At 35.8% G+C, this 27,997-nt stretch overlaps 1 protein-coding gene across 5 annotated transcripts in view; it reads left to right on the plus strand.

The window, feature by feature from the left end:
- The window catches only part of LOC127857784 (solute carrier family 35 member F5-like), a 31,901-nt gene extending 3,911 nt beyond the window's left edge, over nucleotides 1–27,990 (plus strand). For 3 of the 5 annotated variants that reach the window (XM_052394442.1, XM_052394441.1, XM_052394440.1), the window contains 13 exons: nucleotides 2,447–2,573; nucleotides 2,968–3,096; nucleotides 5,645–5,686; nucleotides 7,645–7,714; nucleotides 9,515–9,571; nucleotides 12,262–12,398; nucleotides 15,562–15,731; nucleotides 16,417–16,583; nucleotides 17,963–18,122; nucleotides 20,247–20,337; nucleotides 20,701–20,861; nucleotides 21,357–21,392; nucleotides 23,415–27,990. In XM_052394442.1, coding sequence (XP_052250402.1) covers nucleotides 2,469–2,573; nucleotides 2,968–3,096; nucleotides 5,645–5,686; nucleotides 7,645–7,714; nucleotides 9,515–9,571; nucleotides 12,262–12,398; nucleotides 15,562–15,731; nucleotides 16,417–16,583; nucleotides 17,963–18,122; nucleotides 20,247–20,337; nucleotides 20,701–20,861; nucleotides 21,357–21,392; nucleotides 23,415–23,475 — 1,386 coding nt within the window. In that variant the 5' untranslated portion in view covers nucleotides 2,447–2,468 and the 3' untranslated portion in view covers nucleotides 23,476–27,990. Of the gene's footprint in view, nucleotides 1–2,446; nucleotides 2,574–2,967; nucleotides 3,097–5,644; nucleotides 5,687–7,644; nucleotides 7,715–9,514; nucleotides 9,572–12,261; nucleotides 12,399–15,561; nucleotides 15,732–16,416; nucleotides 16,584–17,962; nucleotides 18,123–20,246; nucleotides 20,338–20,700; nucleotides 20,862–21,356; nucleotides 21,393–22,360; nucleotides 22,423–23,414 lie in introns of all 5 variants that reach the window. The other 2 variants (XM_052394444.1, XM_052394443.1) reach the window with 2 other exon arrangements.
- Nucleotides 27,991–27,997: the final 7 nt, after the last annotated feature.

The following is a 27,997-nucleotide window of genomic DNA, read 5'->3' on the forward strand; positions in this document are numbered from 1 at the left end:
GGTAGTCAGACACTCTAATCACTTAAAAGGCTGTTGGATGTGACCTTATTTCCCTACAGCATACCCAGATACAGACATATTTAGTCAATAAATTTACAATATCATTACGTCGAAATTTCAAAAGTGTGAAGGGTTAAAATCAGATTGGGCGTTGTGATGCTTTATTAGAAGTCTCTACACGCTCAGCCTCATAGTGGTATTCTGGGAGTCATGTGACTACACGCTTTTGGCTTTTGTGAAAAGGGTCTATCGTTAGTAAGCAATTATAAGGCAATTCCTATAGAAGGCCTCGCACATGTTAAATTTGTGGGCATGCATACTAGTAAACAGAAATCCCCAGCCAAGTTTTAAATGATGCAGATTAGCAAAAGCTAGTAATGACTGTTTTTTAATTAAAACTTATTATTATAAATAATAATATAACCAGTTAAAAATTTACAGCATTCACATTTTTTGTTCTTAACAATTTTAAGCACATTTGACAACTTCAAACTAAATTTATTTAAACATGCATGTTTTTGGGTTATTGATCCTCTGTAACTTGTTAGATTCTGCCATTTAATGTACTTTTAAAATGACAATATTAGGACATCATGTTCAAATGATATTTGTCTCTACGATCTTTGGTCAATGGCACATTTAAGCTGTAAAATCCAATTTAGTAGAAATTGATAATTGTGAAAGCCTCCTCACATGCATTATGTTGATTAGTTTATAATTATTAAATTGGAACAGGCACTTGTTGAGAATGTAAATTATTTGAATGCCTATAAAATGAAATATGATCTGCTGCACAAATGGACACAATGAATATCCTCTTCAGGGATGGAAACTAACGTTTTACAATTCTTTTACATTTTTATACGCCCGTCTATGACGGGACGTATTATGGTATACCCCGCGTCTGTCCGTCCGTCCGTCTGTCCGTCCGTCCGTCCGTCCGTCTGTTAATGTCGTACGCTACGTCAAATATCCTTTGACAGATTTTCTTCAAATTTTAACACAATCTTAATATTGATAAACCCTGATCCCCTTTCGTTTTTGACGGAATTCTGAATTGTCGTTCCAGAGTTATGGGACTTTGTTCGTCAAAATTTCGTGATTTCATTGAATGTCCTACTGTAGCTCAAATATCCTTCGATGGATTTTTTTCAAATTTCAACACAATCTTAATATTGATAAACCCTGATCCCCTTTCGTTTTTGACGGAATTCTGAATTGTCGTTCCAGAGTTATGGGACTTTGTTCGTCAAAATTTTGTGATTTCATTGAATGTCCTACCGTAGCCGTCCGTCCGTCCGTCTGTTAATGTCGTACGCTACGTCAAATATCCTTCAAATTTTAACACAATCTTAATATTGATAAACCCTGATCCCCTTTCGTTTTTGACGGAATTCTGAATTGTCGTTCCAGAGTTATGGGACTTTGTTCGTCAAAATTTCGTGATTTCATTGAATGTCCTACTGTAGCTCAAATATCCTTCGATGGATTTTTTTTTTTTTTTTAGTATCCCTGAAAAATTGAACAAGGTGAGCTTTTTTCTATTCCGATTGTACACTACCACTTACCCATCTACATTTCTCTTTTATTATTGGTCAAAATATCTATAACAGGTTTACTTCAACTCCATATCCTCTAAAGAAATGCATACATATACTCAAAAAAAGATATGGTATGAATGTCAAGGAGACGGCGCTCCATGCTCATGTACTTATAAAATAAACCATGTATTCAAATACAAATAAACTGAAGTAAAAAAATGATTCAAAGGGTTATTTATTACCTTACTACTTCATTGGCGAACGACGGGCGTATCATGCGCTCATGGCGCAGCTCCTCAGTTAGTATTCTGGTTGCCCATCTAAAGACTATGGAGCCCAGTACTATGTACATGTACTGTCATGTGTATCTAATATTTTCCTTGAAATAAAATATAAATAGTTAACTAAACAAAATTGATAATATGACACACTTTCTGTGTATACTGTCTTATTATGAGTCTGAGTTGAATAATTTCTTTTGCTGCAAAACCCATTCATGCCTAGAGTCCTGAAAAAAGGACATTGCAAACAGCGTAGACCCAGATGAGACGCCGCATAATGCGGCGTCTCATCTGGGTCTGCGCTGTTTGCTTAAATGAATTTCTTTATGGAATATTCTAAATATAGAAATAAATATACTTGACACCCCTAATTTTGGAAATAAATTGTTCCAATTTAGAAGGATGGGAGAGTCCACTGGGCATAAATGGGTTAAATATTATTACAATAATTATTAATCCACAGTCTCCAATTTTTAATAAATGATTAATTGCACTGAAATGTTTTTTAGCTTAAAAAAGCTAGATGCCTGGCGGAACTACCAACTTTTTAATTTTAGTTGCCCAGGCCAAAATCTACTTGCCCCGGGTTCACGACAACCACTAATTTCCCTCCCTGCTCTTTAGTTCCAGGTCCCTTAACAGTGTGATGTTTGGCCTCTCCAGTCTCTCCAAGTCCCACCGACTGATCCTAGGAGTGGTAGTCCTCCTGGTCGTAGATGTGATATGGGTAGCTTCATCTGAACTCACCAAGGTGAACACATTGGGCTTTTCATTCACGGTGTTTTTAGTTCAGTATTCACATGTTTCTGAGCTGTGTTCACAGGAATTATCAACTATGAATACAATCATAAAATGAACAGTCAAATTAGAAGTATTCTTTCTTTTAAGTTTTTAATGTTAGAAAATGAGTGCAGCTACCAGATATTTAACATTAATTTTCATGAAATCTATGTTTATTTAATGTTTGTGCAGGCCTTGCTGTTTTTAGACCTGGTCCGTACTAGTCCTTATTTCAGGCGTTTACATTTAAAGATTAATGTATATTTTTAATATTGACTAAATATATTTCAGGCTTGGGAAGTGATGGTTATTGCCAGGCCTGTTAGTTTTGGATCTTTAAATATAGTTAAATGTTTCACTTGTAGTTCATCTTTGAAAATGAGCACTACGAGAAGCCATTCTTTAGCACGTACCTCAAGACTGCCATGTTCTCCATCTACCTCAGTGGCTTCTTGTTCTGGAAACCATGGAGAAACCAGTGTAGGGGAAATAGGGTAGGCTGAACATTGTCTGCTAGGTCCAAAAGCTGTTGTAACTATATTGTAACTTAAGGCCAATAACTCTTATAATTACATTTTCTGTTGAGGTGATTGACTACTGTGTATGTGTCTTGAAGTTGATGAGGTCCTTTCCCAGCCAGAGGCTTCTTTATGTGTGGGCCCGATGTGTGCCCTTGTATGTGTGGGCCCGATGTGTGCCCTTGTACTCCTACCTAATTAACATACTATACTCAATAGTTAGAACAATTTTGAATTATAGCTGCAATTTATAGCTATTCGTTGTTGCTGTAAATTTCAGAGGTGTCAATTTTCAGGATTATTCCTGAAATCAGGATTTAAGCCCTCAAGGAAAACTTTTGATATTGATATAAATCAGAGGATTGTTTTGGTTATTTTAAGCATTCTTGTCACAAAATGTCACTCTTAAACACAAATTATTGACCTTTGGCATATTGTTTACAAAGGAAACATAATTTAATGAATCATTAAAACTCTTTTTGACTCTGGTCCCCAAATTCTAGGATGATTTTCAGGATTTAAGATTTCGGTAAATTGACACCCCTGAAATTTCTCAATTTTGGTGTGGTCTTGTGTTGTGGGGATAAGCCGTAGTACCCGAGGTTCGGTATGGTGACCACCAACAAAACTCAATGCTGCCAGGAACTGGAATCAACCCGGGGCGCCTAGATAAGAAGCCAGTGTACCAACCACTGCCCTAGCTGGACAGCAGCCATTACTTTAATTATATTGTCAGCCTTGGCAAATAGCAATTTTAATGATACTGTCATCTTAGGCCAATAACTATCATTAATATTTTGTCAGTTTAGGCCAATAAGTATACTATATCGTTGATTAAATAACTATTGCGGACTTTCAAGTTACTTTGATGCAATAACACCATTCACTCATTACTGGTTTACTGAGTTCTTTGTCACTTTGGAATTCAGCTCATACATAATGTTATAATGTCATTTTATTAGCGAGGCTGTTTTCGGAGAAAACCCGAGCTATTGTCATAGCCAGCTCGTCCGCCGTAGGCGTCGTGCTAAAACCTTAACATTGGCTCTAAAATCAAAGTGCTTCCACCTACAACTTTGAAACTTCATATGTAGATGCACCTTGATGAGTTCTACACGCCACACCCATTTTTGGGTCACTAGGTCAAAGGTTAAGGTCACTGTGACCTCTAATATCAAACTTTAACATAGGCTCTAAAATCAAAGTGCTTCCACCTTCAACTTTGAAACTTCATATGTAGATGCACCTTGATGAGTTCTACACGCCACACCCATTTTGGGTCACTAGGTCAAAGGTCAAGGTCACTGTGACCTCTAAAAAAAAAATCTGACAAGCTTTCGCAGCCGAGCGTGGCACCCATTATGCGGTGCTCTTGTTTTGTATTTGTTGTGTTCTTGATCGTTTTTATTATGCCCCCTTCAAAGAAGAGGGGGTATATTGATTTGCACATGTCGGTAGGTCCGTCCGTCCGTCCACCAGATGGTTTCCAGATGATAACTCAAGAACGCTTAGGCCTAGGATCATGAAACTTAATAGGTACATTGATCATGACTGGCAGATGACCCCTATTGATTTTGAGGTCACTAGGTCAAATGTCACAGTGACTCAAAATAATAAAATGGTTTCCGGATGATAACTCAAGAACGCTTATGCCTAGGATTATGAAACTTCATAGGTACATTGATCATGACTCGCAGATGACCCCTATTGATTTGCAGGTCACTAGGTCAAAGGTCAAGGTCACCGTGACTCAAAACAGAAAAATTGTTTCCGGATGATAACTCAAGAACGCTTATGCCTAGGATCATGAAACTTCATAGGTACATTGATCATGACTGGCAAATTACCCCTATTGATTTTCAGGTCACTAGGTCAAAGGTCAAGGTCACGGTGACTCAAAACAGTAAAATGGTTTCCGGATGATAACTCGAGAATGCTTACGCCTAGGATCATGAAACTTCATAGGTACATTGATCATGACTGGCAGATGACCCCTATTGATGTCCAGGTCACTAGGTCAAGGTCACAGTGACTCAACACAGTAAAATGGTTTCCTGATGATATCTCAAGAATAATTAGGCCTAGGATCATGAAACTTCATAGGAACATTGATTATGACTGGCAGATGACCCCTATTGATTTTTAGGTCACTAGGTCGAAAGTCAAGGTCACAGTGACAAAAAACGTATTCACACAATGGCTGCCACTACAATTGACAGCCCATATGGGGGGCATGCATGTTTTACAAACAGCCCTTGTTTTCTTCTTTTTTTTCAAGAAAAAGAAGATCTGATGGTTAGACTTTTAACAATTGTCTAGTGGTTCAGGATTTTAAGCCTAGCTAAGTTAACAAATTAAATTTGTTACTTATAACTAGATTTTTTAGCAATCTAGTTTGAAAACTTATATGCAAAACCTTGGAGAAAATGTGTCTCAAAGTTAATATATTAACAGTTTTACAATACCAGTAAATATGCTTGTGTTATGGTATGTATTTCATATTCATCATGAACTATAATTTCAGGTCACTGCAAATGGAGAGACTTTAGAAGCAGAAGAATTGCTGGTAGGCTATACATGAATAGTTATAATGTTTTGTGTGCAGAAATATTGATGATTGATCTAATAAAATTATAAGATATTCTTGGTACAGTAGATTATTCTATATCCAATGAATTCATCCAATGGGCATTCTTTACATATACCATGTAACCGACCAATATACTCTGGTATTGGATCCAAAAAGTCAGTATTTTTTCCATATTGGCCATTTGAGTACAAGTGCTCTAAGCAATTGTTTTATAACGATAAATGCCTTTACCAAGAAAAGATATCCGAATCTACAATAATCTATTCACACAGTCGCTTGTCTTAAAAATAGCGTATTGAGGCATTAAAATCAAACAAGGAGCTTAAGAAAGGGATATAGAATAAAAAGCTTAATAGACGTTTAACATGTTAAACTGTACAATGCGTTATATATTTGGACTCGCACACAGTTTGATGTCATATTGGACTCGCCTCACGGCTTGTCCAATATAACTTCAGACTGTGTGCTTGTCCAAATATATCTCCATATTGTACAGTGAAACGTTCATTAACCTATAATTACTGTTTTAGCTCACCTGATCTTAACGCGCTCATGTATATCACCTTTCATGATCACCTTTCATCAATTGTTCAGAGTTTGTCATCAACATTTACCAAGGGAACTCTCTAAAAACCACATATATCGCCCAATCTTCCTGATACTTGGTCAGAACACAACCATGAAAGTCATGTGAGATGAAAAAACTGGGTCACTATGGTAGGGCAAATAATGGAACAACTTGTGAACCCACAGGAGGTTCTGCTAAGTTTGAAACTCGGTTTTATGTGGGATAGAAAAATATGTAAGAGGGTAAATTAAAGAAAAATCTTTTGAACACATTTATGGCCCAATGTTCATGCAACTTGGTTGGATCATTTGACCAAATTATCTCTTGGCAAAATTCAAACTGGGTCACACAGAGTCACAAACTTGGTCAATATGTTAAATTAAACAAAAAGCTTGTGAAAACTCTAGAAGCCACATTTATTGCTAAAACTTCATGATACATGGTAAGACCATTTTTACCTCTGATTTGTTATGCCCCCAAAGGTGAGCATAAAGTGATTGCACCGTCTGTCTGTCCGTCCTTCCGTCTGTCTCTCACACTTTTGCATTCAGGTTTCGAAAAATGCTCATAACTTCTATGTCGCTTCAGATGTAATCTTCATATTTGGTATGCATGTGTATATGGACAAGGCCTTTCCATATGCACAAAAAATGTTGACCCTTTGACCTTTACCTTGAACTTAGGGTCCGCATCTAGGTTTCAAAATCTGCGTTTAGGTTTCGAAAAAGCGTTTTCAGGGGTATATGTCTTCCGATGGAGACAGCTCTTGTTATCAAGTTTTAGAATGGGTCATGTGATGTATGATAAATGTCTTAAGGTCACATTAAAGAAGCCACCTTTGTTTGCATTTCATTGTCAGCTGACTAAAGAAAACACTCTGAAATCATAATTATTTGACTTAAACATTTCCAAGTTATTAGGATGTGTTGAATTTAAAATGTTTTGCTTTTATTTACCTGTTTATGTCATTTAAATACTAAAATGTTCTGACGTTTTTAATATGAAGGCTGATAAGATAAATTTACTTGTTCATGGTCAGTAAGTGATTGATGACCTTTGCAGTTAATATTTGTTCAACCCTTTCCCACTGAAATATGTATTTTCATGCATTTGTTATCCCTTAGATATATATTTAATTTAAGACCTTTTTAACTAGATTCAAGTTTTGCAGGCTTCATTTCCAACCCTTAGATACTGATGAGCAGCAAAAAGCATAAAACCTGAACAGACTGCGAGTTAGATGTAGGCTGTTCTTGTTTTATGCTGTTTGCACATAGCCATTTTCACTTAGCTTCTGAGTGGGAAAGGGTTAAACAATATTGATGCTGTCAAATTTTAAATATATCTGTGATGTTTTTGCTTTTAGACTGAACCGATCTATGTGCCTCTCCGCTATGACAAGACTAACAGCGAATCTGATCTTGAGGAACAAGCTGGTAAAACCACCTTGTGTAGCTTGTATCTAAATTCCATTGATATAATGTTATGTGATATAGTTTGACAAACATAAATGAGGACGACACTTTTTGCTTAATCTAGATTTTTGCCAAGAAGAGACTTTCTTAAAATGAAAAATACCGTAAAAACGGACTGCACAGGCTAATCTGGGACGCCACTTTACGCACATGCATTAAACCCCTTTTTCACAGAGTACAGCCCAAATGTATTCTGAAGTGGTTATCATATATTCACAAACTAAGCAAAGCTTAAATGGGTTTTACTGGAATAGTTGTGTTGTTAAGTTGGCTTTTCTGTCTGTTTGTTGAGATGTAAAAGTTATTCATTTCTGGACCAAACTACTTCCAAATCTCTCAGGCAATTAAATGTCAACATCAAATACTTCTTCACCGTGATGTGCAAAACCCTGTTAGTCATGTATGCATTGAACCTGAGGCAAAAAAAATAAGATGATTGTTGTTAAATAAAACTTACCAGTGAATATATTGATTACTTCTTTAAGTTGCAGTATTTGATCCATTATGATGAAAGTTCTATCTATCTATAGTATTTATGTAAACTTTGAATTGCTCTGAAATGCGCATATTAATTTATAAATGATAAATATGGAAGGTATTCAAATGAACTTTCATATATATAATGATTTATGGCTTAAAGAGAAAATGACAAGTACAAGAACCATAACTATCTTTTCAGTATTTGCACAGTTTTTGCTCTTTTTTAATTGTCCATGTTTCAAGCATACATTCATAAGTATTGAAGGGTTTGAAATAGAACCTCATCTACTTTTAGAGGACATTGAGAAAAAGTACAGGGTTTAAGAACAATACTATTTTAATGGTATTAGTTTAGGTATTGTCCTTTGCTTATTATTGTTTGCGCAAATTAAATCTTTATACTGTCATGTTCTTGGGCTTTGCTCATAAATAAATTCAAATGACAGACACTTTGTACATTTTTGTATATCGATAAAAGACTTTGAGAGAACAAGCAGGGTAAAAGTGCAATACATTGTAACTCTTTCTTCAATATTTACTGCCTTTATACCCTCTTTCATTATGCTCTCTATAATTCCAATGCAATCGAAGATATGTAGATAAAACTTCAGAAGTCTACATTTTGGGTAAGTGCAGAGATCTACCAATTTTACTTAAACAATTTTAGATTTATTGCCTTTGGTAAAAATTGTGCGGGGAGCCAAATCACATAGTGTTATTTTATTTTGCAGATCATAGATCAAAACATATTTAAGGAATTCAAATCAATTTCATATAATTATATAATCTATCAAGAGGAAGTATAAGAACCATGACTCTTTAACATTTATGGACTTATTGCCTTTTGTTTTTATTTAAATACCGGTATAAAACTGATTAATGTTTTTCAAAACATGGGCCAGGCTCTGTGTAAAGGGTGTTTAATGCATGTGCATAAAGTGTTATCCCAGATTAGCTGTGCAGTCCACAGAGGCTAATCAGGGACACCACTTTGCCCTTGTATGATAATTTTCATTTCAAGAAAGTGTCTTCTTAGCAAAAATCCAGTTTAGGCGGAAAGTGTCATCCCTGGTCTGATAAGCCTGTGGAGACTGCACAGGCAAATCTGGGACATCTTTTTACACACATGCATTAAACCCCCTTTTCACAGAGCGCGGCTCAAATAAATAATACTTGTCTGTTTACCCTACTGTGAAGATAAAAAGCGCACTTTGTGGTCGAACCAATACTGCAGGGTCAATCGCCCTTCACTTATCAGAACATGTTTACCTTCTGTTTCAGGGCAAGAAGTAAGAACTGTACGGTTCAGCAATTTGATGGAAGTCAGGCAGCTAACAGGTTGGTAATGAGTGTGAGAGATGTTTCTGATTGCACTTTTGGTTTTATTTGTAATGCTCAGCTATCATGAAGCTTAGAGTACTCCCTAGGGTGCTCCTATCCATAACGTAACAAAAAATTAAGGTATTTATGTACCACCAACCCACCATTTGATGATGTGCCATATAAAAACTCAGTAGCCAAAATATCTCCTTATTAAATTAATATTTAGAACTTGCTCAACATGTTTTAAATTTAAAAAAACAAACAAGTTTTTTACCATTTTTATTGATTTTCTAACCAAATATGTATTTATCAATTGTTGTTATTGTGTCATGTGACATATTACACAAGCAATTATCTTGGTTGTGAACATTGCTAAAAATTTTGAGACAATTTGCTTTCCTTACGCATCATATTTTGAACTATGTATACTTAAGCACGTGTCATCTGTCAAAACAATGATTGTGTATGTCAGTCAACATATCAAAGTAGCTTACACAGTTAACCCATTTATGCCTAGGGTCTAGAAAAAAGGCCTTGGCAAACAGCGTATACCCAGATGAGACGCCGCATGATGTGGCATCTCATCTGGGTCTGCGCTGTTTGCTAAAAGGAATTTCTGTAAGAAATATTTTAAATATAGAAATAAATATACTAGACATTCCTAATTTTGGAAATAAATTGATCCCAGTTAGAAGGATAGAGTCCACAAGGCAAAAATGGGTTAAATCCAACAAATGCATCTATTGTAGCTTTTCGTTAAACTTCAGTTGATATGTTGATATCTTCTGTGCAGATAAATATGTTTGAAGGAAACAGCCTTACTTTTCTCTGCTGATGTATCTATCAAATAGAATCATGAGTAAGCTGTTATGTGTATAATTCTTTTTGTACCAAAACATGTTAAATAGAAAATATGACCATTCTCTGCTGATTTCTCTATCTTTTAGCTTCATGTAACAGTTGTTAAATTTGTAGTTGCTTTTATGTAGCTTTATGTTTAAGTTCTTATATACGAATGAATAAGTTAAACCGTTTAACCCTCAGATTAGCATTATTACCCATTTGTAGTCCCCAAGAAAATCTTATTTAATGAAAATTCTTTAATGATAGATATAAGTCTTCATGCTTCAAACCCTAAGATAGCGATGAGCAGCAAGCAAAGCTTAAAACCTGAACAGCCGTCAGGTTGCTTGCAGGTTGTTCTGGTCAGATGCTGGTTCCAGATAGACATTTACATTTAGCTTCTAAGGGTTTAACAGAATAAATAGACCCATTCCCTGCCGACCCAGACCTACTCCATGTTATCACTGTGGTACAGACCTGCCCCATGTTACCCCTGTGGTACAGACCTGCCCCATGTTATCCCTGTGTTACAAACCTGCCTTATGTTACCCCTGTGTTACAGACCTGCCCCATGTTACCCCTGTGTTACAGACCCACCCCATGTTACCCCTGTGTTACAGACCCACCCCATGTTATCCCTCTGTTACAGACCCACCCCATGTTATCCCTGTGTTACAGACCAACCTCATGTTATCCCGGTGTTACAGACCCACCCCATGTTATCACTGTGGTACAGACCTGCCCCATGTTATCCCTGTGTTACAAACCTGCCTTATGTTACCCCTGTGTTACAAACCTGCCTTATGTTACCCCTGTGTTACAGACCTGCCCCATGTTATCCCGGTGTTGCAAACCTGCCTTATGTTACCTCTGTGTTACAGACCTGCCCCATGTTATCCCTATGGTTCAGACCCACCCCATGTTATCCCTGTGTTACAGACCCACCACATGTTATCCCGGTGTTACAAACATGCCTTATGTTATCCCTGTGTTACAGACCTGCCCCATCTTATCCCGGTGTTACAAACCTGCCTTATGTTACCCCTGTGTTACAGACCTACCCCATGTTATCCCGGTGTTACAAACCTGTCTTATGTAACCCCTGTGTTACAGACCTACCTCATGTTATTCCTGTGGTTCAGACCCACCCCATGTTATCACTATGTTACAGACCTGCCCCATGTTATCCTTGTGTTACAGACCCACCCCATGTTATCCTTGTGTTACAGACCCACCCCATGTTATCCCTGTGTTACAGACCCACCCCATGTTATCCCTGTGTTACAGACCCACCCCATGTTATCCCCGTGCTACAGACCCAATTCATGTTATTCCTGTGTTACAGACCTGCCTCATGTTATTCCTGTGGTTCAGACCCACCCCATGTTATCACTATGTTACAGACCTGCCCCATGTTATCCCTGTGTTACAGACCCACCCCATGTTATCCCTGTGTTACAGACCCATCCCATGTTATTCCTGTGTTACAGACCTGCCCCATGTTTTTCGTGTGGTACAGACCTGCCCCATGTTTTTTTGTGGTACAGACCTGCCCCATGTTATTCCTGTGGAACAGACCTGCCCCGTGTTATTCCTGTGAACAGACCTGCCCCATGTTATTCCTGTGGAAGAAAATAACACAGAAATAACATGGGGCTGACCAGCCCCATGTTATTTCTGTGGAACAGACATGCCTCATGTTATCACTGTGTTACAGACCTGCCCCATGTTATCACTGTGTTACAGACCTGCCCCATGTTATCACTGTGTTACAGACCTGCCCCATGTTATTCCTGTAGAACAGACCTGCCCCATGTTATGACTGTGTTACAGACCCAATCCATGTTGTCCGTGTGTTACAGATACCTATGCAGAGGACCATGTGATAGCGCGCCTGTCTTTCACGGCGGCCCAGCGTGCTGAGGAGATGAGGCTTAGAGCACTAAGCAAGCTGAGAGTTTCCCAGGTCGCAAAGCTGGCCTTTGTCTTCACCTTTCTGGTATGTTGAGATGTTTGCACGATCTCAGGAATGTTGCTTTTGTGGGGTTTTAGCTCACATGAGCACAACGTGCGCAATAGTAGCTTTTGTGATCACCTTTTATCCCTTGTGCGGTGCTCGTAGTGCATCGTCAACATGTGTCTTGTAAATTCTCTAGAGGCCACATTTATTGTTCAATCTTCATGAAACTTGGTCAGAAGATTTGTCCAAGTTTCCAAGTGATAATATCTTGGACGAGTTTGTAAATGGTTTTGGTTGGTTGAAAAACATTGGGAATTGTTCCTAATATTGCTATTGTTAAACCTTGTTAACACTCTAGAGGCCACATTTATTGTCCAATCTTCATGAAACTTGGTCAGAAAATTTGTCCCAATGATATATTGGAAGAGTTTGAAAATGGTTTGGGTTCGTTGAAAAACATGGCTGCTAGGGGGCAGGGCATGTTTATGCCCCCGGATCGAATGATCGGGGGTATATTGTTTTTGGCCTGTCTGTTTTTCTGTCTGTCATTCTGTCCCAAAACTTTAAGCTTACAGTAAAGTTTTGCAATAACTTTTGAATTATTGAACATAGCAACTTGATATTTGGCATGCATGTGTATCTCATGGAGCTGCACATTTTGAGTGGTGAAAGGTCAAGGTCATCCTTCAAGGTCAAAGGTCAAAAATTTTAAAATTTAATATAGTAAAGTTTTGCAATAACTTTTGAAATATTGAACCTAGCAACTTGATATTTGGCATGCATGTGTATCTCACGGAGCTGCACATTTTGAGTGGTGAAAGGTCAAGGTCATCCTTCAAGGTCAAAGGGAAAAAAAAAAGCGACGCATTAGGGGGAATTGTGTTTCTGACAAACACATCTCTTGTTCTTTATATGGCTTTAGTAGAACCTTGTTTACACTCTTGAGGCCACATTTATTGTCCAATCTTCATGAAACTTGTTCACAACATTTGTTATAATAATACACTTCAACACCGTTATTTCGAAGTCGTCGGGACCGTTAAAAAACTTCGGATTAACGATAATTCGAAATAAACAATTGACAGACGACTTCTTTGATTCTGAAAAAAATACAACATTGGGGAATTCGCATGGTTCGGTCACACTGTACTTTTAATAATTGTTTTACTTAAAAACGTAAACTAGTCAGATAGCAATAGATTTCTACTTGTAACAAACGGAGGAATAAAAGGATTCTTTTTCTTCTTTTTATTTTTCTCTAATTACAGAACATATAAAATATAATGCATAGCGCATCATACAGGTAAATACCTATGAATACATTTTCGGAAATGAATTAACTTTTTTTTAAATAAGACGCAATGTCTTTCTGAACACCGGCGTCAGCAGCACTAAACTGGACGCGTGTAACATATTTCTCCATTGTGTCAAGGAAATTGAAGAACTGGCTTCCGCCCGTGTTTTGCTCGCAGAACTGCCTTACGTCGTTGATGCATTTGGTCACACGTTGATCTGATATCATGTTCATTCATGTGTTGTCGGCCTCGTCGTCGGCTTTTGACGACATTATAAAATTAACATGCTACGCGCAGGCGACAAAGGTGTAATTATCGGCTTTGACGCACAACGCGCAGATGACATAGGTGTGAAATTACGCTCAGTGTTTTGCAGTTTTGACTTCGGATTAAAGATTGATAATAAGGTGCGAATTATAGTGTTGGGACCAACATATTTTGACTTTGGATTAAAGATTGATAATAAGGTGTGAATTATAGTGTTGGGACCGACATAATCACTTCAAATTAACGATTTCTTCGGTTTAACGAAGTTCGGATTAACAATGAAATTTTACATTGAACAAAGAAGAACCACAATCGGGACCCGAACAATACTTCGAAATAACGGTGACTTTGGATAATCGGTGTTTGAAATAACGGTGTTGAAGTGTATCTTGGATGAGTTCAAAAATGGCTGAAGTAAAACCTTGTTAACACTCTTAAAGTCACAATTATAGTTCAATCTTTAAGAAACATTTCTTCTAATTATATCTTGGGCTTCAAAGATCAGGTCAGTTCCTTTGTATCTCAGGTGGGCGACTTTGGGACTTTCAGGCCCTCTTATTTTGTGTGTGGGGGGGTTCTACCATGTATAATAGTATTTCAGCAAATTTGCAGTTATCTGTTTAGTGAAAGTCTTTTATCAAAAAAACCATAAAGATTGAGTGCTTGAAAATGCACAATTGGGCACTTTGTGCATTATTCCTTACGTTAAGGACTCTTATGTGTTTATTAAATGTTTTTACTCATCAATGGGTGTGTTTATTAAATGTTTTTACTCATCAATGGGTGTGTTTATTAAATGTTTTTACTCATCAATAAGTGTGTTTATTAAATGTTTTTACTCATCAATGGGTGTGTTTATTAAATGTTTTTACTCATCAATAAGTGTGTTTATTAAATGTTTTTACTCATCAATGGGTGTGTTTATTAAATGTTTTTACTCATCAATGGGTGTGTTTATTTAATGTTTTTACTCATCAATGGGTGTGTTTATTAAATGTGTTTACTCATCAATGTGTATATCTGTGCCACTTCTGATAAAAGCCTTGAAATATACTATTCATAGCAGTGGTTTCATACCTTTTTTTTAGTTCCATAGAATCTACCACTCATTACAGTGGTATTGTTGATATTGGTAAAATATCAAAACAAACAGACCATAAAATTAACTGTTTTTTGTCCCCCACCGGTTTCACCGGAGGGGATTTATGGTTTTCGCTCTGTGTGTCTGTCTGTCGGTGAGTCTGTCACACTTTTCTGGATCCTGCGATAACTTCAAAAGTTTTAAATATTTTTTCATGAAACTTGAAACTTGGATAGATTGCAATATGGACATTATGCACGTCATTTCATTTTGTTTGTATGTCAAAAATTCTGGTTGCCATAGCAACAAATATATAAAAAAATATATTAAACAAATTTGACAATGGTGGAGCCAGTAGGGACTAGGGGACATATAATTGCTTGGCAATAGTCATGTTGTCACTGTGTTTGTTGTTTTTTTGCCAACTCCTTGAAAAGCACCATTTATTAAAATGGTATTTTTGTCAACTTTTCCTTGCGGTTCAATTTAGGTCCATGAAATTAACAAATATATTGCAGTGATTTTTCACCAACTTCTTGAACTTTACTGTCAATTGCAGTGGTTTTTCGCCAATTACTCATACCAGATAGCGTTGGACCACACGGAGGTGGGCATTGTGAATGTGTTGTCCTCCACTTCCTCTCTCTTCACCCTTATCTGTGCAGCCATCTACCCGGGCTCAGCCGTCGACAGATTCAGCCTCTCAAAACTTGTGGCAGTGCTAGTCAGGTTTGGTTACAGGATTATGTTGTAATTATCTAGTTTCTCTTTGCTTTTGAAAATGAACTTAACATATTACAATAAGTTGTACACTCCCACAACATAGAAGAGTGGTGTTTTCTGGATCAACTTGGATATTTGTATTAGAGATCCTATAACATGATTCAGCCTTTACCGTTGAGATACCGTCTTTTGACGCATTTGTAGTCCCAAGGAAAGTTCTATTTAATTATATATCTTTTATACTAAAAAATTTAAGTTTTATATGTTTTATTTCCAAACCAATACTGATGAGCAGCAAACAGCATAAAACCTGAACAGACATTGAGTTACTCGCAGGCTGTTCTGGTTAAATGCTGAATGCAAAAGCCATTTTCACTTTGCTTCTTATGGGGGAAATATTTTATAAAATTTGCTACAAATGCGGAATCCAATTACTTGTCACCATGACAACATTCTTAAGTTTCATCAGGATGTATTTTTAATGACTTTGTATATGGAAACAAAATAACATTTACTAACAATATGCATCAGTGAGGGTGAAGTAAATGGATTATATATATTTATTTTTTTGCCCTAAAAAGATAATACATTCCAATGTTACTGTTTTGTAACGTATTGTGAACATATACATATATTTTGTGATCTGTGAGTTTTGGTTCGTCAACGTCATGTTTGCTGATTTCTGCTCCAGTATAAGTGGTATAGTGTTGGTCAGCATGTCCGACATGAAGTTTGAGCATCAGGCCCCAACAGGTGCATTGTGGGCCCTGTCCGGCGCAGTCCTCTACGCTGTGTATCTCGTGTCCCTGAGGCGGCGTGTGGATCATGAGGACAAACTGGATATACCTCTGTTCTTTGGTAGCTAAAAACAACTTATGCTTAATATAATTACATTAAATTTTGTTTGAACGGATTTCTTTAACCCTTTCCCACTTAGATATTTATTTTTACGGATTTTTAGGCTCTTAGAAAGTTATATGTTATTTAAGCCTCCTTACTAGATTCAAGTTTATAAGGCTTCATTTCCAAGCCTTAGATAATGATGATCAGCAAACAGCATTAAACTTGGAACAGACTGTCTGTTACTCGCAGGCTGTTCTGGTTTCATGCTGTTTGCACATTGCTATTTTCACTTGCTTTTAAGTGGGAAAGGGGTTAAGCCTGATTGCATCAAAGGCCTATGGCTTATGGAGACACTCTTTGATTTTGTTTCCTGGGTGGAGTCAGTGATGAGTGTCTTTGGATGTGATTTTCATAACACTCTTGGAGTGGGGATAAAAACTAGGAGGCTTTATTCTCTGCTCCTTCCTTCACCAAAGCCTGCTGAAATAAATTAATATATATGAAAAACCTTAGGGTTGAAATTCTGTGTGTTTCCAAAGAACAACCTGCTTAAGTCATCTATTTCAAATATCTCAACTTAATATTTTAAACACAGGTTCAATACAAAATACTATTATGCGTTTTAATTGTATCGGGACACTGAAGTTATATCTTATACTTCCAGGTTGAAATTTGTAATGATTTAGTGCATTTCATCATAATCACTAAATTAAGTTGTAATGTATATAAATCAATTTAATTTACTAAGAATGATGAGTAATAAATTAGAGCATAGAGCTCACTGATTATTATTCCCCGCCATAGGCGAAGGGATACTGTTTTTGCGTCGTCCGTCCTTCTGTCTTTCCGTCCATCTGTCCGTCCAGCACTTTTGTGTCCGGAGCCATATCTTAGAAGTGCTTTGGCGGATTTCATTGAAACTTGGTATGAGTTTATATATGGATAAGAGGATGATTCACGCCAAATGGCATTGTACACCATCTGTTTAAAACAGAGTTATGGCCCATTTGTATCTTAAAAAAATGCTTTTTTAGCTGAGTGTCAAATATAACACTTTTGTGTCCAGAAGCATATTGGCGGGGGATATCAATTCAACAAATTTGCTTGTTCTTATCTGATTTGCAATAACTAGTGTATCATGAAACAAGTTAACAACAACTTTTATTTCCCTAACTGATGCGATACTATTTGTCCAATAGTGTCCACAGGTGTTGGGCGCGTGACCAATTCACTGAAACACAACCAATATGTCATAAAACATCATTTTTCATCACTTTGACAAAACAACATTCTGATATTTACATAAAAAATGTTGTTTTATGGCATATTGATAGTGTTTAAGTGAATTGGCAAGGCGCCCAGCACCTGTGATAGTGTCTTGTTGTGTGTTGCAGGTTTTGTGGGCCTGTTCACGAGTGTGTGCCTGTGGCCTGGCTTCATACTGCTGCACTACACGAAGCAGGAACCTCTACAGTGGCCCAACACCGAGCAGTGCCTCTTTATAGTGGTCAACGGCCTCATTGGAACTGTGCTCTCGGAATTCTTGTGGCTATGGTATGCTGGCATTATGAATTGAGTTGCAGAAATGGCATGCTGAATGAAACATGTACTGTCCGTACAAATTAACATCTTACTCCAAGTGTGACCTTGACCATTGAGATATTAGATCAAGTCCACTGAAATTTGAAATGCCTTGATTTACTGACAATTCTACAATGTCCTTAGTACAGATATTGTTTTATATGAACACAAATAAAATAAAGATTAGACCTTAATAAAGTCAAACATTTAGTTGTTATTTCATGTTTTTTTTATGTGTGGGAAAGTGATTAAGGGTTGTAATCTTTTGTGTATTGTGACAATCTTACTATGACATCATGTGATCACAGACACATCATTCACTTCTATAGCGGAGAAAAATGGGCTTTAGTACCTGGATTGGTGTCCTTTTATAGTATTATTTAATTATCCCTGCCGAAAAATATTTCAGAGGGGATATAGTTATTGGTCCTGTCCGTCTGTGCTTCCCTCCGAAACATTGTCCAGAGCAAAACTCAAAATCTATTCAATGGATTTACTTTAAACTTAGAATATAGACAGATGGCAACTAGGAGAAGTGCAGTGACCAAGAACCATAACTCTGTCTACCTTAGTTTTTGAATTATCTCCCTTTTTATATGATTTCAAAGTACATTTTTGTCCAGAGCATAACTCTAAATCTACTGAAGGGATTTACTTGAAACTTGAAATATAAACAGATGGCAACTAGGAGAAGTGCAGTGACCAATCTACCTTAGTTTTTGAATTATCTCCCCTTTTATTTAATTTCAAAGTAAATTTTTGTCTGGAGCATAACTCTAAATCTACTGGAGGGATTTACTTGAAACTTGAAATATTAACAGATGGCAACTAGTAGAAGTGCAGTGACCAAGAACCATAACTCTATCTACCTTAGTATTTTAATTATCTCCCCTTTTATATAATTTGAAAGTAAATTTGTGTCCGGAGCATAATTCTAAATCAACTGAAGGGATTTACTTGAAACTTTAAATATAAACAGATGGCAACTAGGAGAAGTGCAGTGATCAAGAACCATACTCTATCTACCTTAGTTTTTTAATTATCTCCCTTTATTTTATTTATTTTTTATTTTATTTTTTTATAATTTTAAATTACATTTAATTTATTTTCATAGTAAATATTTTAGCTTTTCAATTTGTAATATCTCCCTTTATCTTTTTTTACAATAATATGTTAATTTGAACACTGAAGTATTCACTGTAAAATGGAAAGATGAGTTTAAGGAAAAATACAGTGATCAAGAACAGTAACTTTTTATAGTCTTCTTTTTTAATTACCTCCCTTTCTTTCATTTACATATATTTTATTCTCTACAGCATAATTCCAACACTATATAACTAATTGATCCTTGAAATATAAATAGATGACACAGCTGCCATGTTTTACAAATATTATTCTACTCTCTTTAAAACAAATGTTGTCATACAAACAAACACATTTCGGCTGGGATTTGGCACTTCTGTGACAAGCTCTTGTTGTAATTATCATAGATCTTCTATTGTTATTAGGACAAATTTTACACTTACTGTAAGTTATTTAAAAACTTTCCAAGAAAAACTTAGTACCTAGCCAAGTGAAATCTAAGATCAAATTTAATTTGAGTTTGAAAACTGAGCCGACTAGCTAGGCTGCTATCGAAGGATGGCGGGTTCAACCCCTGGCCTTTATACATAACTTGTATTGGGATTTGTCATGAAATCCTTTCTAAAGCCATTTTCCCCCTTCCATTGATTCAAATAGGCCATATCCCTGTCAGTTACTGTCATAAAGATGTGCTCTTAGTAGAGCGAGCCCAGGAAATTGTGAGTTTGTAGACTGACCACTGTGTAATGACTGAAATAATAATGAAAACAGCGAAATAATCCAAAAAAGAAAGAACAAACAAACACTCGAGATAGAGTTCAATCGTCAGGTTATCATTGGTATTTTGTGTGAATTCACTTACAAGCATTTAAGAGAATGAATCAAACTAGTGGCGAGCAGGCGTTTTATTTATAAAAAAAGTCTGTGCTTGATTAAAAATCTATATTTCTATCTCTAAGAACCACACATTTCTTACACTATTGTCCTTAATGTTGAGTCCATTTTCTGTTTCAGGGGCTGCTTCTTGACGTCTTCTCTGATTGCAACGTCTGCATTAAGTCTCATCACCCCACTCAGTATGATAGCTGATGTCTTCATTAAAGGGGTATTGAAATATGTAATTGTCTTGTATCTTTGGAACTTAAACTTGGGTATGGTTCGGCTTGAAACCCATGTGTCTGCTGTATATGTTGTATTTCTTTATGGATAGTGTCTGCTTTAGTTGCAATAATTTCACACTCAACCCTTGTTTTGTATTTCACATGTTCAACTCGCAGTATAAAAATCAGATATATGAAAAACTTAAAAAAGTGAACAAATATCATTAATGATTGTTTATGTTTTTGAAAAGTGACAGACAGACACCTTTACAAGCAAACAATTAACTGTACATTTAAATCTCTAGTGTAGTTTATCATTTGAAGGCATTATATCTTGTGATCACCTACTGACCCATTTCTGTTTCTAGGTTTCCTACACATGGTTGTTCTACGTGGGAACGGTTCCCGTTTTTGTAGCGTTCATAGCAATAGGCTGTCTGACCCACTTTGAAAGCTGGGACCCGGTGCTGGTGCTAGTAAAAAAGTGCATGCACTGCATATGCTCCCGAAGGCTAATTGCAATGAACAGGTATGTGGGAATGAAACTACAAAAGTATTTCAAATCAGTCTCAATTTGTGTTGCTATTCACTAATCAGCCAAGAGTAGGAAATTAGTTGAACTTGGATTCTGTGCGGTATTTGGGTACTTATTTGAAATAGGGTTCTTACTTCAGGGATTTCAATATATTTTGAAAACCAAGAGTCAAAGGATCCCATGCTTGAAATGGTCAGGGGTCAAATGAATTTTTTAGGGGTCAATTGAAGTTGTCAGGGGTCAAAACACTCGTCAATACTAATTTTATTTCTTCATATTTTCTATATAGTCAGGAAATGTTGTATTGCATAAATTTAAGTTAATTACAATGCAAATACAGAAATTGTATGATAAAAACTATATTTTGGATAGCCTCTTCGTAACATTTGCAGCAACAAAAAATGTAGCATTTTATAAACTTGAAAAATGCAATAGATATAAGAACTGCATGTATGTAGCAATCATACTTTTATTGTATTTTGCCAACAGTGTTGATTTAAGTTTTGGGTTGATGCGACTTACCAGGTTTGAATGTTTTTTAAACCCAGCACATTTCTCATTTCCCTGCCACATGTTAACCCCTAACTGCTTGTCGGAGACATATTTTTATAACACATGCAGCTAAAGCAAGTATGAAATAATATTAAAAATCACAGAGACACTCATAATATCAAAATCATAGCTTATCAGAGTTACCTTACTAAAAAGTGAGATTTCTTCTATGTTCAACTGATTTCATTTCGTCAACTGCAAGAAAGTTTTGCAAATAGTTATTTACTTTGTTTAATTGTTAAAGTGAACTGTTTTGATGACTCTTGTAAGAGGCTTAGAGTTGTTTATTGCCATGAGATGTTTCCAAAGTCACATCTGGCTTATTATAAAATACATCAAACTGATAAATTTCTGTGGAGATTGTCAATAGTATAAGGCAGTATTGCTTTGAATACTGAAAGCATTTGTTAAGTGTTTTGATCATTTTATGTTTATCTCTGTTATGATATGTTAGCAGCTGGTATTTAATGTTTGATTGTAAGTGAAAGGGCAAGTAAATATGTATTTCCTGTGTATATTACATATAATACACTTCCCATGTTAATTATTATCCTTAAAATTTATGTTTAATAGTTCCTCTGTAATCATTTTTTATGCCCCCCTTCGAAGAAGAGTGCGTACATTTTTTTGCTGGATGTTTATCCCATTTGCATTGGCCTTTGCCAGTAGATGACCCCTATTGAAATTTGGCTCGCTAGGTCAAGGTCACTGTCACACTAAGATTAAACATGGTTCCATTCAATAACTTGTATACGGAGGAACTGATTCTCTTGATACTTCCCATTTGCATTGGCCTTGGACCGTAGATAACCTCTATTGAATTTGGGGTCACTAGGTCAAATGTCACTGTCATAATTAGTGCGAAAATCATTGCCGATCAATAACTGGTCAACTAATGGACCGATTTGCTTGATATTTAATATGTTTATAAACTTTATAAGGCTTGGACAGTAGATGACCCCTATTAAATTGGGGCACTGGTTCAAAGGGCCCAAAGGTCAAGGTAACTGTGAAATTGTGTGTTAAATTGGTTTCCACGGAGCTCTTGTTTTGTTCATTTTTGTTTATGTTTGACTTTGTGTTCATAAAAAAAAATTAATAAAGCAAAATATTTTTCTAAAACAAGTCATGACATAATGCTTCATATTTGCTTTTGCTGTAATATTTTTATTTCAGACCATCATTAATCTAATATTATTTGTGTCAGAGATTCAAGGAATTCCACATCAACTCTTGTACAAACGAATTAAAGTCGCCTTGGCATTCTCAAAGCTCGTTACTGTATACTGATGACCAGATTTTCAACATACTTGCTGACTGATCAAGGGGCAAAGCCCTTATCTATGTTTGTGTACCCAATAAACAATGCAAAAACCATATCCAGAGCATATTGAAGTAATTTTTAGCTCGGCTGTTTTCGGAGAAAATCCGAGGTATTGCCATAGCCAGCTCGTCGTCAGCCGTCCGCCTGTGTCGTGCTAAAACCTTTACATTGGCACTTAAATCAAAATGCTTCCACCTATAACTTTGAAAATTCATATGTAGATGCACCTTGATGAGTTCTACACGCCACACCCATTTTAGGGTCAAGGTCACTGTGACCTCTAAAAAAAAAAAAATCTGACAAGCTTTCATTTATAAAAAAATGCACCCGCAGCCGAGCGTTGGCACCCGTTATGCGGTGCTCTTGTTAGTTCTCATTTCCATTGCAAAAATTGATGAAAATGTTTGTTTGTTGTTCCATGAGTCAAAATAATGTTTGTTCAGTTATGTTTTACTGATAACCAACTGTTTGAAATTCTCAAACGCAGCTTAAGTGTTAATAAGCCAATACATATCAATAATTCTAAAATTATTTGTGAACCTTTTCCCTCTCAGAAGCAAAGTAAGAAAGGTCTTTAATTAAATTTAATTTTCAAACGGACTACAAACGTGGCAAAATACGTATCTAAGTGGGAAAGGGTTAATTTGAAAAGTTGCTGATTTCTCTTTCAGTCGCGTTCGTGAAGCAGACAAGGAACAAACTGAGAGTCTGATAGACCCCAGTACAGACTGAGTGCCACATTCCTGATAGGTCTGAGTGGTCTGTCCCAACTTGGATTGGTTCACTTTTATTGTACAATGAACACAGCGTGTTGATGTGGATTATACAAATAGTTCTGACTGTATACTGCATAGGAGAAGGACCTGATATATTGATTTGTTCTGTAATTCTACACCCCCCTTGTATTGGATGTGAAATGGACCCATAATGTATCTTACATTTTACTTCTCATCAACCCTGTGTCCTGGATGTGAAATGGACCTATAATGTACCTGAAATGCCATGCATCATTTGTACTCTATATCTGCATTCAAACCCTGTGTACTGTAAAAAGAGACATGACACTGGTTGATATAGGCCTAAAAAGGGTGAAATTATACAGCTTTAGCTATTTTTTTCATTAAAAAAACAGATATGTATAAAAAAAAAACTTGTCACAATGATTTGCATAAGTACACGGTGAAGTTGGGTATTGAAAATGTTCATTTAATGGGTTTAAAAGTAACACAACATTAAATAACACGTATAATTATGTCATGATATTCAGAGAGTAAGTCTCCATTCAGACTTTTGAAGTTTCTTCATGTAGTTTGTGTAATTATAGGAAATCATAGTAATAAAAGTAATAATATAGTTAATTACTTTAATTTAGTAGTAAGAGTTTTTAAATGATTGTCAATAATAACAAGGTCAGGTTAACAGACGTTTTTTACATCGCAAAAAAGTGGCGACAAATTTTTGGGGGCCAGTGAAACCCCTGAGTCAGCATACAATTTCATTTGATGTTTTATTTGATGTTTCATTCTATAGCCTTCAGTTATTTAGTGCTGCAATGTGGTCAAAGCATATTTGTGTATATTGCCTAAGGAATAACTATGCATCTTTGTCTGCATATGGTGTAAGCCAGTGTATAAACATCATGCCAAACTGTAATATAAGACAGAGCATTAAATCTCCATTTGCTGATGCAATCATAGTAGCCTGTGTAGATATTTGTATGCATTATGCAATCTTGTATTAAATGCAATACATGCGCCGAAATGTTTAACATAGCTATATATTCCTCATGATTGACCCTTTAGTTTTAGCCTTGTTTAGATGTTCTAGCCAAAAAGTACATCCCTAAAGAAAAAATTGTACAATTAATCAGAAAACAGACATTGAAGCAACATATTAATTTTTAAATTGAAAATCATGACGTTACTAGTATGTTAATGGATTAAATATCAAAACAAATAGTAAAGGTTATTATTTATTAAATTCCCTTTGTAAGTTTCAAAATGTTTCAATTTTCTTTGGTACTTTACGTATTTCAAATGTGAGACCAACATTCTGGCTGAATGAAGTAACAAAGGTCTTTAATAATAAAATTTAACTTTCTAAGGGACTACAAATGTGTTAAAAGACGTATCTAAGTGGTAACGGGTAAAAATCCCCATCTGAGGGGCACCACCACCTTTCCCCCAAAGGTGAAAAAAAAAAAAGGCCTCTTATCTCCAGCTTTTACAGCTTTTTTCTTGCGGGAGATTGGTTACCGGAACCTGTGAGTTTGACAGGTAATTCTTCAAACAGCAACAGTGTTCCCTATAATGGACATTTCACCTTTGTTTTCTCACACATCAACTGAACTTTTTTGCATTTGTTAAGATGTAAATATAATTGTGTTGATGTTTAACAACACATTTTTAGGCCTCTACTACTAACCATGACAAATATTATTTTCCAGGTTATTGCATTGTGTTGAAAGAAATCCGTATTATAATATTTTCATGTGTAACTTAAAGTACAATGTATGGATTCTACTTGTAATACAGTATGCAGAAACATTGTAAATATCTGCATGTTAACTCTTTCAGTGCGGAAACCAAATTTTGAAAGCCTTTGCAAACAGTTTGGATCCAGATGAGACGCCACAGAACGTGGCGTCTCATCTGGATCCAAACTGTTTGCTATTCTGATAGTATTCTTTGAAAAAAAATTGAAGAAAATGCTAATTTTAGAAATTCAACAGACGACATTTTAGCAGACGACAAATTTCCCAGCATGCAAAGGGTTAATTCACAACTATACATTTATTACATTTGGCAATGCTTTATAAGTTATTTGAGAGATTGTGTTTTTATCTGAGTTATTTGCTTTTACTAATATTTAACCCATTTATGCCTAGTGGACTCTCCCATCCTTCTAAATTGGATCAATTTATTGTTAAAATTAGGGATGTCTAGTATACTTATTTCTATATTTAGAATATTTATTACTGAAAATCCTTTCAGCAAACAGCGCAGACCCAGATGAGACGCCGCATCATGCAGCGTCTCATCTGGGTCTACGCTGTTTGCAATGTCCTTTTTTCAGGACGCTAGGCATAAATGGGTTAAGTAAAAAACTTGATTTACAAATGTAGATTCGAACATAACTGGTTTTTGAAATATTGAATTGAAACTTCTCATAAAGAAAACAATATGAATATTGACTGATAAGTCATAGTTATTGTGGCTGAACATTACTGTAGGAGAAAATGAAATGTTAACAGGTATTTCAAGCCTAAAGTAATTAAAGTCACTAAAACACTTATAATATGTCATAAAAAAAATTCATCACGTTGACAAAAAAATTCTGATATATATATTTTATCAGAATTTATTATTTTTTTGTCAAAGTGATGAAAAATGTTTTTTATGACATATTGATAGTGTTTTTACGTGACTTGGCCACGTGCCCAACACCTGTGGTCAAGTGGAGTCAAATTCAAGTTCACCAGAGTGATTTGTGATATGTGATGTGCTCTATGAAAAAGGGGTTTAATGCATGTGCATTTAGTGTTGTCCCAGATTAGCTAGTGTAGTCCGCACAGGCTAACGCACAGGCTAATTAGGGACAACACTTTCCGCTTTTATGATATTTTTTTGTATCAAGAAAGTCTTTTCTTAGCAAAAATCAAGTTTTTTCTTAACCAAAATCAAGTTAAGGCGGAAAGTGTTGTCTCAAATTAGCCTGTGGGAACTGCACAGGCTAATATAGGACGACACTTTATGCACATGTATTAAACCCCCTTTTCACAGAGCGGCTCATATATTCTGGTGTTTGTAAAATTCTTTCAGTTATAATGCAAATGATTACTTCAATATACTAGTGTCTGCTAGTATAAACTATGCTACTATGCCAAGAAACGTTATATTGGTTTCACATATTTCAAATACATTTTTGATTACCTGTATAAAACCATTTAATTTCTAATAGAATGTGTATTTCATGCTATTTGGGAACTTTAACTTACATGCTTGTTGTTTTTTTGTACTAAAAACCTATTTAGATGTTTGTTTGTGTACTTGTATAGTTTGTGGTGTAAATTGTTCAATAATGTTCAATTAACGGTGATATTTATATGTGTTCTGACACTTTTAAGCATACACATATTCGAAAATGATACCAACTGTTGCCGTCAACCAGCTGCTGTTGTTGTTAACAAGACTAAAGCTGTATTACACAACACGGACTGAAACGTGTCGGATCAAACACTTAAGCCAAAAACAATTAAAGTCCAAAGTATTTTTTAATTTGAGGCCTTGATGTTGGCATGAACACATGAATAATTGGTAACTTGTCCATCAGAGCGGACTTAGCATGTTAAGTGGTAGGAATAGAGGACTTGTCATTGTTGTAAGGCGTAACTACTGCTGAGTGTAAGCTAAAGTACTTGAATGGATTAATGGGCTATAAATAAGCAATAATAGATGGCAGTTTATATGGCTATGACAAGCGACCCGCAACCTTACAGCACGACAAGCGACTAACGCGTCATTTCTCATCCGCCAAGCAATACCTTGCAACATGAGTAATGTCTTGACAGTTCTCACTGCTTTGACCGTCGACCACGTGTGCCATTAAAACCACGTGTCATTTTCAGGTGTAGCAGTCGTTTGTAGATTCGACAGGTTTCGTCTTAATATACATATAGATTTTGCATACACATAAAAAATTAAAAAAATGAATGATGAATTCATTGCCAATAACGTCAATAGCATAGATCGAACTGCTCATGTTTGATGATGTATATTTATGACTATTAACCTACTAATTACCCATTCACAGGATTTAATTAACTCATTTATGCCTAGTGGACTCTCCCATCCTAGATTGGATCAATTTATTTTCAAAATTAGGGATGTCTAGTATATTTATTTCTATATTTAGAATATTTCTTACAGTAATTTCTTTAAGCAAACAGCGTACACTCAGATGAGAAGCCGCATCATGCGGCCTCTCATCTGGGTCTACGCTATTTGCCAAGGCCTTTTTTCTAGACGCTAGGCATAAATGGGTTACTAATATACTAATTTTCTTGTGCTTGAGTTTTTTTATTTTTGTATCATGCAATCATGTTTGAATTGTGTTTTGTATGTGTTATATAGTTGTAATTAAATTTGATAATTTACAATTTATTAATATAATGGTGGGGTTGTTATAAAATATATAAGTTTATTATTATAAATGTTGTTTTATTTCAATAATAAAACTTTTAAATTGCGTGTAG

The sequence above is a fragment of the Dreissena polymorpha genome, chromosome 14 (assembly GCF_020536995.1).
Source record: "Dreissena polymorpha isolate Duluth1 chromosome 14, UMN_Dpol_1.0, whole genome shotgun sequence".
In the NCBI taxonomy this organism is placed as follows: domain Eukaryota; kingdom Metazoa; phylum Mollusca; class Bivalvia; order Myida; family Dreissenidae; genus Dreissena; species Dreissena polymorpha.